Here is a 13,933-nt window from a genome sequence, read left to right as displayed (position 1 = left end):
GTTCCTGGGAGCCTGAAATTCAATGAGATAGATAGGACTGTGCTAAGTAAACCCAAACCAATGCTTAAGTGGTTATTTTTACTTACTTACTTATTTATTTATTTATTTTTAAAGAGAGAGAAAGCACACATTTCGGGGGGAGGGGCCGTGTGCGGGGGAAGGGGCAGAGGGCGAGAGAGGGAGAGTGAGACTCCCAAGCAGGCTCCATGCCCAGAGCAGAGCCTGACGCCAGGTTCGATCTCACGACCCCGAGATCAGGACCTGAGGTGAAATCAAGAGTCAAGATGCTTAGCCAACTTAACCACCCAGGCTCCCCTGGTCATTTTTACTTCTTTTTTTTTTTTTTTTAAGATTTTATTTATTTATGTGACACAGAGACAGCCAGCGAGAGAGGGAACACAAGCAGGGGGAGTGGGAGAGGAAGAAGCAGGCTCCCAGCAGGGAGCCTGATGTGGGGCTCGATCCCGGAACGCCAGGATCACGCCCTGAGCCGAAGGCAGACGCTTTAACGACTGCGCTACCTAGGCGCCCCGGTCATTTTTACTTCTTAACCACTGGCTCTGTTGGGATTATATTCAGTAATTGAACCTGACCGCACTGTTGAGGCAGATGGGGGCCGATTCTCTTCATATAGCAAGGAGCCTGGGGTGGCTGGTACAACTGCTTAAGGAAGTATTCCCTCTCCACCAGTTTTCATACATGATTTTCTTCCTTATGATAAAATGATGACTGCTTGGGCCTTGTGCCCATGTTTCGGGAAGGATCGAGGGGAGGGACGAAGGGCAAAAGACTCGTGAAAAGGCGAGTGAGTCTTTTTCATTATGGAAACACTAGCTTTCTCAGAAACACCTCACTGTGAATGTTCAGCTGTATTTTCTCGGCCAGATGCTGACACTTGGCCTCCGCTAGCTGCAAGGGAGTGTGGGGAAGTGAGTGTTTTAACAGAGAACCCTGCCACCCAAACAGAATCAGGGTTCTCCTAGTAAGAAAGAAGGTAAGAGGGATTTTGGAACGGGAGGCAGCCGGCCCTGCCAGCAGTAGGCACTGCTCAGCCCCTCTTATCTTGCAGCACGTCCATCGAATCCCCCTCATTCTGTTGTAAACTCCTGGCAGGTATGGACCGTGTTGTGTACGTTGCCCTCATCAGGCTGCATAAAGCTCATCATCTGCACCAAACAGCAGATACCAAACCAAAGAGCATGGTGAGTTGTTTTTAGAGGAGACCGATCGGTTACCGAACTTACTGAACTTACATGAACCTACCAAACTTACATAAAAAGTAGTATCATACACCATCTAGTGCATCCTGGGGATGTACTGACCAGTCGCTAAATTTGCGGGACTTGGGAAGGCATTTGTCACTTCTCAAGGCTGGGATGTATGTGGTTACTTTCAGGATTGTCACTGCATCAAAGCTGCCATCCGTACAACAAAGTTTTAGCAGCTTTCTTAGGTAGGCCAGACCCATAAGGCGACAAATAAAGAATAATATGCCCCAAATGGAAAAGAGAAGGCTCCTGGGGACGGTTTTAGACATCTTGGAAGACAACTGTAGACTCTCCCAGATTTGATTCTCCCTGCCCCGAGCCCACATCTGTGGGCATGTGCCACTCCGCACTTGTACCCTCCCGGCCTGAGTGAGGTTGCCGTCCAGATGCAAACACGTCATGGCTCTCTGCTGTGGAGAGGTGGCATTTGGCTGCTTCTCAGGCATGATACTTAAACTTCTGCTGGTGTCCTCCATCATTAACTTTTGGTACCAGTTACCACTTGGTGAATGACAGGACACGCATCTCTCTTAGCGCACCTTTGTGATGATTTTCAGATTTCAGCAGGGATGGGGCGTGAAGTTGGCCTGGAAGGCTTGTTGGCCTCCCCTGAGGTGCCAGGGAACCAGGCGCTCCCATGTCAAGAAACCGAAGTACACTCTGAGCAGAGTACAGACTGAGAGAGACTTGGCTCCACAGGGAGAGCCGGTTGAAAGAAAAGGCCAGCAGTCCACAACTAGCTTCTTGCTAGTGGCGCTTTGCATGTGCAGACATGATCTAAATTCCATACAAGTCATAGTCCGCTGGAACCTCTAGAAAACCTACGTGACAGGTAATACTGTCTCTGTCTTGCGTAGCAGGAAGCTGGGATTCACTGGGTGTCCAAAGTTACTGGTTGGCAAATGGTAGAGCTGGGCTTTGAACACTGGAGGTGGGGCTCCAGAACGCACACTGTGAGCCACGGTGCTAGGCGGCTTCCTGTAGGAGGAAGCCTTCGTAGATCTAGGAAGTGTTCACATCTGGTACAGTCATCGGCCCATACGTCTCTGCCTTGCCATCACGTTCAGTCACTGGTGTGTGTGTTTAATTCTAAGAGAGACGTGGATTGCTTTTGTCTAGTGCAATCGAGAAGTGGGGTAGGAGTCACGATGAGGGAAGTTAATGTTAGAGAGAGAGGCTTGATTTGCCGCAGAAAAGATCACGTTTAGACACCTCAAATTGCCATACGCCTAATATAATTAGCAAGGGACTGGAGCCCAACAAAAACTGTTGTTAGAAGTAAAGTTGTATGCCTACATTGACCCTCTGTGTTTTTCTGAATAAGATACCCTTTTGAGACATCTTGTACAGAAGGAATAGACCCACCTACAGAGATTCTTTTTTTTTTTTTTTTCGATCTACAGAGATTCTGATGGCAGTATTCAACCAGAGGGATCATAAAAAGAGGGAAAGAGGGTGAGGCAGGAAAAAAGTTGAAAATGTCCAAACGCATGGCTGGAGATATCAGACTTTTAAAATGTCCTTTCAGTACTTTCTAAGGGTGAGCAATTGGATTGGTATGGTAAGAGGGCCTCTTCAAATTGAAAATGAACATTGGATGGTATCGTCGTTTTGAGACCGCATCCACACGTCACTGCCATTTCTTTGGGAGAGTTAATATTACGTCACGGGCAGGTCCAAACCACTTCCCATGGCATATACATCCATATTGAAAAGCTCCTGGCATCCACCAAAAATTATTTATTATACCCTGTCCTGCTGGCAGTGAGTTAAAATGGTGGTTCTTCCTGCGTAAGGAGGACAATAGGTATAAGCAGCTGGGAGTACTGGGGTGCTGGGGAATGTGGACAAAGAACTGCTGACATCATGAGCAATCATCATTGTGAGAAAAACAATGGATTGTGAGAAAACATGAATTGCTTGTATAGAGTGCGATTGAGAAGAGGAATTGTTACGGCCATCTGAATTATTTGAGGGAAGTTAATGTCAAAAAAATTAGAAGGAGGAACTGTGGCAATTTAGAAACTGCTGGAGCCTAGAATAGGGGATGTGGAGTGGCTGTGTGGGGTGGAATGGGGATGGTGCAATTCTGTGCAGGGGCTGAAAGCAGTCCTCTGTTTGGGGCCCCCATGCATAGTTAGAAGAGGTCCCATTGATTGGACACTTGGCAAGTGCCACCCTCATGTAAGTGTCCTACCAGCCCAGGAAGGCCGGCCCTGAGTTGATCATCACATGACAAAGAAAGCTGGCTTAGATTTGTGGCAGTGCTGTCCAGGTGTCCCTGACTCCTGAGTGTCACCTCACTTGTCCTGGGTCAGGCCATTGCCTGGGGTTTCGTACTCCAGACACCTGCCTTGATCATTTACGAAGGTGACCTTGTAACAAAAGCCAGAAGGCGCAGGCTGGGAATAGGGTGAATTGAAATAAAAACCTGTATGGGGAGTTTTGTGGCTAGGGTGATAAAATGTCACCAATGTGATCATCGTTACTAAATAATCTTGGAGTTCTAACAATTTACCAGAGTTGAGCAATAGAATTACCTTCTATCCGAGCCAGTAAGTTTACAAGTGAAGTTCTATGTGCGTGAAATCCAGCAGCTGTTGTCTGGGTAGAGCAAGAGAGACACGTACAGCACAGAGCTGGAGGACGTGCTCGCTCCCTACACCTGCCTGACCCTGGGAGTGAGCACCTCCAGCAGCGTGGACCCCTTGTGTCTCTCCTGCCTCACCCTAGTCCTGGCCCCATGGTGGGGGAAGGGGCGACCTTGAATTTTTATAGCAGACCATAGATAGTCTACACAGAATTTTGTTTCATATATATTTTTATGAAATAGAGGAGATAAATTCCAATGATGAAAGATATCTTTGATATCCAAATGATAATAAGAAATATTAAATTAAGGAATTACCTACTTTATACAAAATGATTCGTCACTAAATAAGCAAAATATTTAAGAAAGGCATATCAACTTAGAAGGAAAAATCAGCATATAAGAAGTACATCACCACATAAGAATAAAAATCAGCTACTAAAAGCTCCTCAGCCCTTTTACCTTCCCTCTGCCTCCCCCTTCCATGCACAGCTCTGTAGCACAGGTGTCTTCGTCCTTTTCCTAGATCTTGAGGAAAACACCACTGGCTTTGGGGACTGCCTTGGCAGACCGGGGATGATGCAGGAAAAGACCCAGACACGGCAAAAAGCCCTGATTCAAAATTCAGCAGGAAAGAAACTAATGAAGTGTATTTCCGGAGACTCAAGATGAAGGAAACTTAAAAATCTCTTAAGTATAGGTTTTCCAGTAACATATAACATATGTTCCGTTCTTAGAAATTAGGTTATAGCCATTTTTCTTTTCTTCTTCTTTTTTTTTTGCTTGGTTATAATGAAGTTTCTGGACAGACCATCAGAACAAAAACATGCCATCTATTCCGGGAGCTCCTTTATGCTTGGGCGTTTGTTCCGCTTCCCTGGTGTGCCTGATAAGTACATCGCAGGGAGACAGAGTTGTCTTTGCCTGGAGGTACCTAAGACTCCTCTTTATATATAAATAGACATAAGAAGAAAGTGAGCCTGAGCCAAAGTCCGTGGCCTCCTTTCCTTCAGCAGGCGGACAGCTGATGCAGGAAGAGCACAGCCAGATTCTGCAGGGTCCGCGAGATGCTTAGTTCTCATAAACCCAGAGGCCGTGTCCACATTTGGGGTTGAAAACCTACTCGGTCGTCACAGGTTCTTCTGAGTACCGTTTCGGTAATTCATCCAACAACAGGTCTCGTACGCATGTGACGTAATAGGAATTTCTGTTACATAAATGAGAAACAGTACGGTGAGGTGTGCGAGGCGTTGAACTCCTCCAGCGTCGGAGAGGTGGCTTCTAAGCCCAGGGTGTCCCTGCCTGGCCCCTTGTCCTTAGCCACGTCATCATCCCCGAGTCTCAGTGATCATCCTGGTCTGTGATGGGGGTTGTGAACAAGAGTGGTGTTTTTTGTTTTTGTTTCTGTTTTAAGACATAGAATTCTAAGGGGCGCCTGGGTGGCACAGCGGTTAAGCATCTGCCTTCGGCTCAGGGCGTGATCCCGGCGTTATGGGATCGAGCCCCACATCAGGCTCTTCTGCTATGAGCCTGCTTCTTCCTCTTCCACTCCCCCTGCTTCTGTTCCCTCTCTCGCTGGCTGTCTCTATCTCTGTCGAATAAATAAATAAAATCTTAAAAAAAAAAAAAAGACATAGAATTCTATACAAATGTAAAGAATTTCATTCGGACCTTTGCGTTTCTCCCTCATTCGGACCAAAGTGGAGATCTCTACTGTGAAGCAAGACGCAAGAGAAAAGAAAATAGAGCAACCTAGAATTTACCCTTTGTGACATTTGAGGCAGCGATATATTTTGTATAAAAATCAGTTTTAATATGATTTTAGCTAGAAAGTGTAAAAGCATACTCCTGGTCTTCCTTCTCCTCATGACCGCATTTCCTAAGTGCCACGGCTGCTTCCCCTTCTTTTCCTGACCCTGAAGATTGGGTTGCCCTTGAGCCCACTCCTCGTCCCACTTCTCTTCACTGTGTTCAGTTGGTCTCCTAGCTTTAAATACGCAAGTGGCTGGAGATTCTGATCTCCAGTCCTTAATGATGCCCTTGAACTCCAGACTCGCATACCCGACTGTCTCTTTACTAGATCTCCACAGGGATGTGCAGGAAGCACCTCAGACTGGGAATGTGCGGAACAGACCTTGCTTTCTTCCTCTCTGCTCTTCCTTACCCAGCCTTCCCTGTGGGGCCTGGCATGCCAGCTCATCACTTAGGTCTCTGTTACGTGTCACCTCTTCAGAGACACCTCCTCTGTCCATCCCAGCAGAAATTCTCCCCACTTGACCTGCACGCCCACCTTGCTTCTCACCTGCATCCTTCGCCCCAAGAGAACAGGGATCTTACCTATCTTACCACTATGTTCTCAATACCTCAAAGGATGCCAGACTCATAATGGGAGTTGGATGCATTTTATCAAAGGAAAGAAAGACAAAATGAATGAATCAGTGAAAAGAAAGGAACGAAACAATGAACAAAGAGTTTGCTAAAGATTGAGGTAGGATGAAAGGAAGTGGTTAAGTGTTGGGGTGCTTTAAAATTGTTTTTTTGATTTCATTCATAAATTCTTTATTGAATTTTCTTTGAGTTCATGGAGGGCTAAAGTAGTTCAGAGATTGAGGAAAAATATTTACACTTGGGGTCTAATAGTAGTAGTTATTGATGAAAAGGTACTTCTAAGATGGAGTTCAGAGATTAAATGCAAAACTCAAACTATTCAATGCTTACGTAGATGTTCAAAGTGCAGCAGAATGCTAATCACTGCGTCCTAGTCAGTCCTGGTCATGGAAACCCAGAACCCTATGCTGAAGTTCCCATCCTGTTTACCCTGTTGACAGTGAGAGTGATGGGGAGAGAGAGAGGCTGACAAACCTGCTTCCAGCCCAGCCATTCCCAGGCCTGCAGCGCCTGACTGTAAGAAGGCGCTCTGAGGAGGCCTCTTTGGAACGGACTCCTGAGCATTAATTTCTTCCAGCAGGAGATCAGTAAATGACCCTTTCCACCTGCTGCCATCCAAATTTGGAATTTGGTTACATCATTGACTTTTCCTCCTGCTGGATGAATTTTATGATCAGTCTCAAGGAGAAAGATGGCATTTTGCATTACGGCTCTGCCTGCCAGCCTCTGTTTGCAGGGACAATAAACTGTGTCCAGATTAAACTTTATACAGTGTCATTTTACCCCTTTGTAAATTGATGAGTTGGGGAGTTGCACACATAGGAAACACTGGCTTGCTGTGTTTTGGCCAGTATCTAGATTGTGAACTTGGGAAAGGTTAAAAATAAAATCCCCGTTTGTCACCGCAAGATGACTAGAGGAGCTATAGTGCCATCTGCTGGCCTCCTAGGGAAATGCAAACAATCTCTAGTAGAAACACCTCAACGTGAGGAAAAGATCCAAAGTGCAAACCTGAGGATAAATTTTAAATATGTGTGATAATTCGAAGAAAGTAAATACAATTTTTTTTAAATCACAGGATAGCGTTTTATAGAGGAAAATGCATTTATATTTTGTGCTAACTATGTAATAGCAAGAACTTACCTTTTTATGCAGTGTGGTTTCTGGAGTATGTTTATGACAGACGACATTCTCAGTTGGCAGGAAGAATGAAGAACAGGTTGGAAAATAGAGGTTAGCTTTGAGTTCTTCAAGAATAGGATAGAAACAATTTTCTATACGTTTTATCTAGAGAGGAAGAGTCCAGCATCTGGTGGAAAGACAGCTGGGCTGCCAGCGCCTGGGGAGAGCTCCTCGTTGGCCTCTAACCAGCTGGCAGAACCTTGGACCACTCCTGTAACTTCTGGGGATCAGTGTTCCCTATAAAATCAGGATTGGATTCAATGATGGGTAAAATTCCTTACAACACAGTAAGGTGGTATTATTCTAATCAGCAAAGGACTGAAGGAAAGTAATGTTTTTTAGGCCATTTTCCCCATGGAAAAAAATATTCCTTTTATTTATTTATTTATTTTTATTTATTTCTTTTTGCGAGAGAGAGCCTGCGTAAGTGAACCCATGAGGGGGTGGTGGGGGTCGGGTACAGCAGAGGGAGAAGCAGACTCCCCACTGAGCAAGGAGCCGGATGTGGGGCTCCATCCCAGGACCCCGGGATCATGAGCTGAGCCGAAGGCAGACGCTTCACTGACTGAGCCACCCAGGAGCCCCGAAAATACTTCTTTTAGAAAAAGTAGAAGTTCACATATATATTTGTAGTTTATTACGTAGTTAAGTACTTGATGAAGAGCTAGGGATATTTGATATCTTTGGTCCTTAGCATTAGGTCAAGAGTCTCCATTATCCTTAGAGTGATTTTAAAAATAAATGTGGTGCTTCCTTTGCTGGAAGCAGGTAAGGCAAAAGCAGTGGCTGTCTGTGCTGGGAGGTGGACTGATGCATATTGCCGTGACTGTGAACTCAAAATGCAACGAGTAAAATTTGAAAGAACAAAATTTAAGAACTCAAACTTTAGCCCAAATGATCTTTTCTTTTTTTTTTTATTTTTAAGATTGATTTATCTTCGACTGAGAGAGTGCAAAGTGGGGAGGGGCAGAGGGAGCGGGACAAGCAGACTCTGTGCTGAGCAGGGAGCCTGATGTGGGGCTCGATATCCTGACCCTGAGATCATCCCCTGAGTCGAAACCAGGAGTCGGTCGCTTAACTGACTGCGTCACTCACATGCCCCTCAAATATTATTTCTTTAGAAGGATCTTCTGCTTTAATCCCCATCCGGCTAGCCAGCTCTGCGGTCTGCTCTCTGCTGCCATTTTGCCATGCCCGGACCTCTGTGGCCCTGAGCACTTTACATGACCCACTGCTGCTGTCACTTCTCCTCCTTTTCCTTGTCCTTCTCCACCGCCAGCCCCGCCTTGCCCTTTCCTCCCGCTGTTGCTTTTCCTGTGTGGGTGCTTCTTTCCCCTTTGTTCATGTTTGTCACTCTCCGTGCATCTTGAGTCCCATTTCTTTGTAATCATTCACGTACCTTACTCATGATAGCGTTTAGTACATTTTTGCTGAATGAATTAAGAATGGAAATGGCTTTTTAAATAAGTCTCTTTGGTCATTTTCATGGAGGGCAGAGAGGAGATCCTTGGAACTAAACCTTGGCAGAATTCAATGATAAGGTAGATTTTCCTTACATTTTCTATGTTCACAGCTGGTGGTGATGGGAAATAATGGCTTTGGCTCTAGCTCTCGTCCTCAACAACTGAGATGCCTCCCGTTTCTAGTCTTAGCACCTCCTCTCTCCCGTCATTGGCAGTAGAGTTCTGTTAGGTTTGTGTGTGCGTCAGCAACGGTTCTCCTCTCTGAGACTTAGGCTATGAAGGTGCCTGCAGGCCTGGCCTTTGTGCTCACCTGCCCCCAGCAGTCAGCTGGCATCAGTGACCCTGCTCTGGAGAGAGATGGCTTGTCACAGGTGGCTCGACATGACAGAAAGCCCCATCCTGCTCCCTCTGGCCACCTTAAATTCTAGAGGTCCTTTTCACCTTAAGGTGGGCAGCAAATCACCATTTGCATGCTCTTCTTCTCCTCTGATGTCTTCCGTGTAACACAGTTCTGACCTCCCAACCCCTGTCTCCCCGTGCATTCTCCCATCAAGAATGCATTTTTCCAGATGCCCCCTCCATCCTCCCTGGCAGGTGAACATAGTGAAGATTAGATGTAAACCCCCTAAGGATCTGAGCCTCTGTCCCAGTGCAGGTTCCTTCTTCCTGATTTTCCTTGTCAGTAAGTGGACACTGACAGGCTTTGGACCCACCCAACGAAAGCCTCTGCTCCCCCTCTCCTCTGACCTCTATGAAAGAACCCATTTGAACTTTCTTTGGTTTCTTTCCTTCTCACTTTAGGTTGGTATCTTTCTATGTGTGTTCTAGAGAAGCAGTTAATTGGTTTGAGGTTGTGTTCCTGTTTCAAGTTATTTGGCTACGTCTGTATTCGTCACAGGCTGGCAGCCACAGTAGGGTAGGGTGTGGGCCAAATTTGGTGCCCAGACACGCATTGATTAACTTAGACACATTTTTAAAAACATTGAGTTATTTGCCATCACTTAAAAATGTGGAGCTGCTTTTTTGTTTTGTTTTGTTTTTTAAAGCACATTTCCCGGCTTCTCTTTGAACATAGGATCTAGCAAAGGCAGATAGCGTGCCTGCGAATTGTCAGCAGCCCATCGAAGAAGCTGGATACCGTCCGTCCGCTCCCTCTGCTCGGAGCATCTGATTGCCTGCCTTTCTCCTGCAGCTGACCGCCGCACTCAGCCGCTGGCCTCAGTGGCTGGCATTTGTGGTGCTGGGTCTCTATTTGTCTTACTCTCTGCTCTTTCCCACTTACACAAGGGACTTCTCAGTGGCAGTAACTTAACGTGTGGTTAATAGTTCACAGAAGTGGATCATCTGGTGAAATCCGTTCCCTTCATTTAATAGAGGTCTTACCGTGGAGTGAGTCTTCAGTAAACGTTGACAAATGGTTCCTGAGTGTGTTTCTAGAAAGGCAGCAGCTGGCTAGATAAGGCTGGTGGTAAATACCTTATCAGAGTCTCCCTGGCTCTGCTAAGTGGTATTGATGCCGGGGCAGCCGAGTTCGGAGGGTGTTTGGTCCTCGCATGAAGGCAAGGCTCCCTGGTAATCAGACATGTTTTTCTTTTCTAGGAACACCCTTCCCAAGTCGAACTCAGAAGACGGCTCTGTAGGTCAGTATTCCTTTTCTTGGTTTAAGGACTTAAAGTTATTTTAATACTTTCTAGAACACATAAACTGTGAAAAAACAAAAACCGCAAAGAATCCTTGCACCCAGAAAGAAACACTTTTAAGATTTTGATACATCCCTTTCCTTTCTTTCCCCTCCCCCCCCCCCCGTATTTATGTGGGTTTTCTTTTAAACACGATTGGGATCATACGCTGCATATTGTTTTATAATTTTTTCCAATTGAATATGTCCTGAGCATTTTCCCCACATTGATTAAATATTCTTTATGGAAAATTTTGAAGTCTGTATGTTATTCCATCGTATGGGATGGGCCACAATTTAATCAACCATTTCTTCTTTGCAGGACATTTCTTTCTAATCTTTGCTCTCAGAGAATTGATGCTATCCTAAAAATCCTCAAGCCTATCCCTAATCATGTCCGTAGGATAAATCCTTTGATTTGGACCTTTCGAATCAAAGAGTATGCATGATTAAGGTGTTACATATTTTATATTTCCTTGATTATAAAACCCACTCTTGATTTTGTAACATCTTTTCTGTTTGGGTCGGAGTGAGTCTGGCAAGGTCATTGTGATGAGGAGCACAAGTGCTCAGATCCAGTTTTGATTTGGGTTTGAATTATTACTCTTCCAACTCAGTGGTTACGGCCTTGGGCAAGTCACTTGTCTCCTGAAGCCTCAGTTTTCTCATCCACTGAATGGGAACAATAACACCTCCTGTTCATTGCCCGTATTAGGTGAGATAAGCGATTAGATAGCAAAGTGCCTGGGTATGGTAAGTGCTCAATAAATGTTAGCTGTTATTTATTTTTCAGTTTGCACCTCCACTTCGGAAACATTAAAAAAGAGGAAGAGGGGAGGATAGCTTCCAGTAAAAGAAATACGTTATACTCCCAAATTGCCCGAGAGAAAGGCCGAATGAGTGATAATCCTACTTCTGCTCTCAGCTCCCGTGCTAATACTTGCCGCAGTGTTCAGCCCGAAAGCAGCAGGTGCCCTCGGTCTCCGCTCCGAGATCCCGGGTACATAGGAAGTGTCCTCATAGCTGGCATGGGCTTTACTCCAGAGCTCCAGGGCTCATCAGCCCTTAACTGAGGGCATCTTGTGTTGACACATGGTGCCTTTGCGAGCCCGGGAACCCTGTGGACAGGGTTTTCCACGCGTCTGTTTTGTGCCGCATTGCCTGGCACCGCCAGTCTAGACCGTGGAAACCAGCAGCACGTTCCTCCACTGGGTCCTGTTTCCCGTGGCCGCGGAGCAGCCAGACGCTGAGTGGTGACAGTGGCAAAGCTGCTGCTTTGAGTAATCCACATCTGCCTGAGTCCTGCTGCTTCGTTTCATCTTGAAATACAGGGCTGCTCTCTTCTTTTACTTGCTCTTTTCCTTTCCTTTTGCTTTTTAAAAGCCATTATGTATCATGAGGCTCAGGACCCTAGCGAACACTGCGGGTGTCTAGCTATGGCGGTGAGGTGGTTTGCACCTGCAGACAAGTGAAACTGTCCCCAGAATAGGTGGGGGGGATGGGAGAGAGGAGGGGGCTCGGTTGGGAGATGTCACAGCAGGGTAGCGGTCTGCTTTTCTTGCATGGTACCCTGGTTAAGCTGCAGGTAGTAGGTCAGCAAGCAGCCTGAATGCCAGAAGGTGGGAGCCCCCTCTCCCCACCCTATTCACGCCATAGCTGCCCCCCCAGCAAACTCGGCGCCACAGAGAAACGGGGGGGGGGGTCAACCCGACGGGCTCCCGGAGCCAGCTCTGTTGACGGACGAGTACACCCAGGTCATACCAGCCCTTCTGTCGTCTTCATTAAATCTGGAACAACAGAAATAAATCAAGGGGAGATCAACAACAGGGATAACGACAAAACAAAGTTAACTTCTTAAAGTATCCTATTTGTGGTTTCGTTGAAATAATTGTGGCCAAGACCAGAGGGGGAGACGCTACCGCAAGACAAGACAAGGCAGAGTTAGACATACTAGTTAAACAACATGAAAGTGAATGCGTGTTCTGCCTGCTTTTTTGATGTTTCTTTATTTCCCATCTTAACCCCACTTCACCATTATTCGCTGCTAGGAAATTTGCATTTCATTTAAACAACTTTTTAGGCATTTCCAAGTCTTTCACAAACTGAAAGAGAAAAACTCTTTTTGTGAAATCAAAGTATTCTTATAAGCTTTGAATTATAAAGAAGAGGCTACTTTTGTTATTAATGAATTTATTGCTTGTGCCTCTCCCCCCACCCTTTCGTTTTTAAAGGAAAAGGAGATTGGAAGAAGAAAAATAAGTATTTCTGGCAGAACTTCCGAAAGAACCAGAAAGGAATAATGAGACAGACTTCAAAAGGTACTGTACCACAGCTGGCGGACAGTAGGTCCTTTTAGCTCCCAGATGTTGGGAAGCCTGTGCCCACTAACGGGAGGCTGCTAGTCAGAAACTCTCGTTGCCTGGCCCCACAAAGATTTCAGCTTTTCAGGCATTCCTATCGTGACTTTTAAGCCTTCATCCCAGTGAGGGGTTTTTTTTGTTGTTGTTTTTTGTTTTTTTGTTTTTTTTTAAATCAAAGAAAACAAAATGAGGAGAGTTGGCAGGTCTTCCTTTTCATAGATCTGACGGCAAGGACCAAATCTTTCATTTTATCCGTCACACCAACCTCAGGAAGATCTTTCCTCGCCAAGATCTATCCCAAAAGGGTCCAGAAAGTCATAGCGTTTGTTAGTTTTGGACCCATCCCCCTGTCCCGCCACTTGGGGCCTTTGCAATCTTCTGAACTTTAGATGCTTTTCTGTGGCAGGCCCGTTAACAGGATTGTTGCCCCTGGAAACTCTGTCTCATGGTCTGACATCATGGGAATTTGCCCAGGCTGCTTTGCGGAGGGAGCCCTGCCCTCCCCTTGGCTGTGTCTTTGTTGTTGTTTATATAGTAAGTAAATATGTCATCCCTTTGAGACCCAGTTATGTAATTTATGTTTCCCCTGTATTCAGGGAGGAAGCAGACACAAAGCTACTTCTCGATCCCAGCCCAGCTGAATGAGGTTATCACGAGATGAACATTTTTAGTGGCTCACCAGTGACTCTGTTTTCGTTTACAAAATCGTAGTGTCCTACTCTGTTCAGAATGCTTCTCCAGTTACTCATACGCGTGGAAATGAGACACGTGAACAAGGCCAGTATGTATACCAGTCGCACACCTGGGACCCCAGCAACATCCACTGGGGTTATTCTAGTTGTCCTCGTTTAAGGTTATGATTCATAAACATTCCCAGTTTTTCCTTCTGGTACACACCCAAGATCCCTTGTGATTCAGAGTAAACCTTGGATCCTAACAAAGTCTTATTTAGAAAGAAAGGGAGAGAGAGAAAGGGATGCAGGGATGGAGGGAGGAAGCCAACA

The 13,933-nt window shown here is 45.8% G+C and overlaps 1 protein-coding gene across 8 annotated transcripts in view; it reads left to right on the top strand.

The window, feature by feature from the left end:
• SASH1 (SAM and SH3 domain containing 1) overlaps positions 1-13,933 on the top strand; it is a 244,748-nt gene that overhangs the window by 157,773 nt on the left and 73,042 nt on the right. For all 8 annotated transcript variants that reach the window (XM_044386408.3, XM_048226135.2, XM_048226134.2 and 5 more), the window contains exons 5-6: positions 10,491-10,531; positions 12,801-12,887. In XM_044386408.3, the coding sequence (XP_044242343.3) occupies positions 10,491-10,531; positions 12,801-12,887 (128 nt within the window). The remainder of the gene's footprint in view (positions 1-10,490; positions 10,532-12,800; positions 12,888-13,933) is intronic.

Source organism: Ursus arctos, unplaced genomic scaffold (genome assembly GCF_023065955.2).
Source record: "Ursus arctos isolate Adak ecotype North America unplaced genomic scaffold, UrsArc2.0 scaffold_13, whole genome shotgun sequence".
NCBI classification, from domain to species: domain Eukaryota; kingdom Metazoa; phylum Chordata; class Mammalia; order Carnivora; family Ursidae; genus Ursus; species Ursus arctos.
The sequence above is the reverse complement of the archived record's forward strand: the minus strand, read 5'-3'. Positions and strand labels throughout refer to the sequence as shown.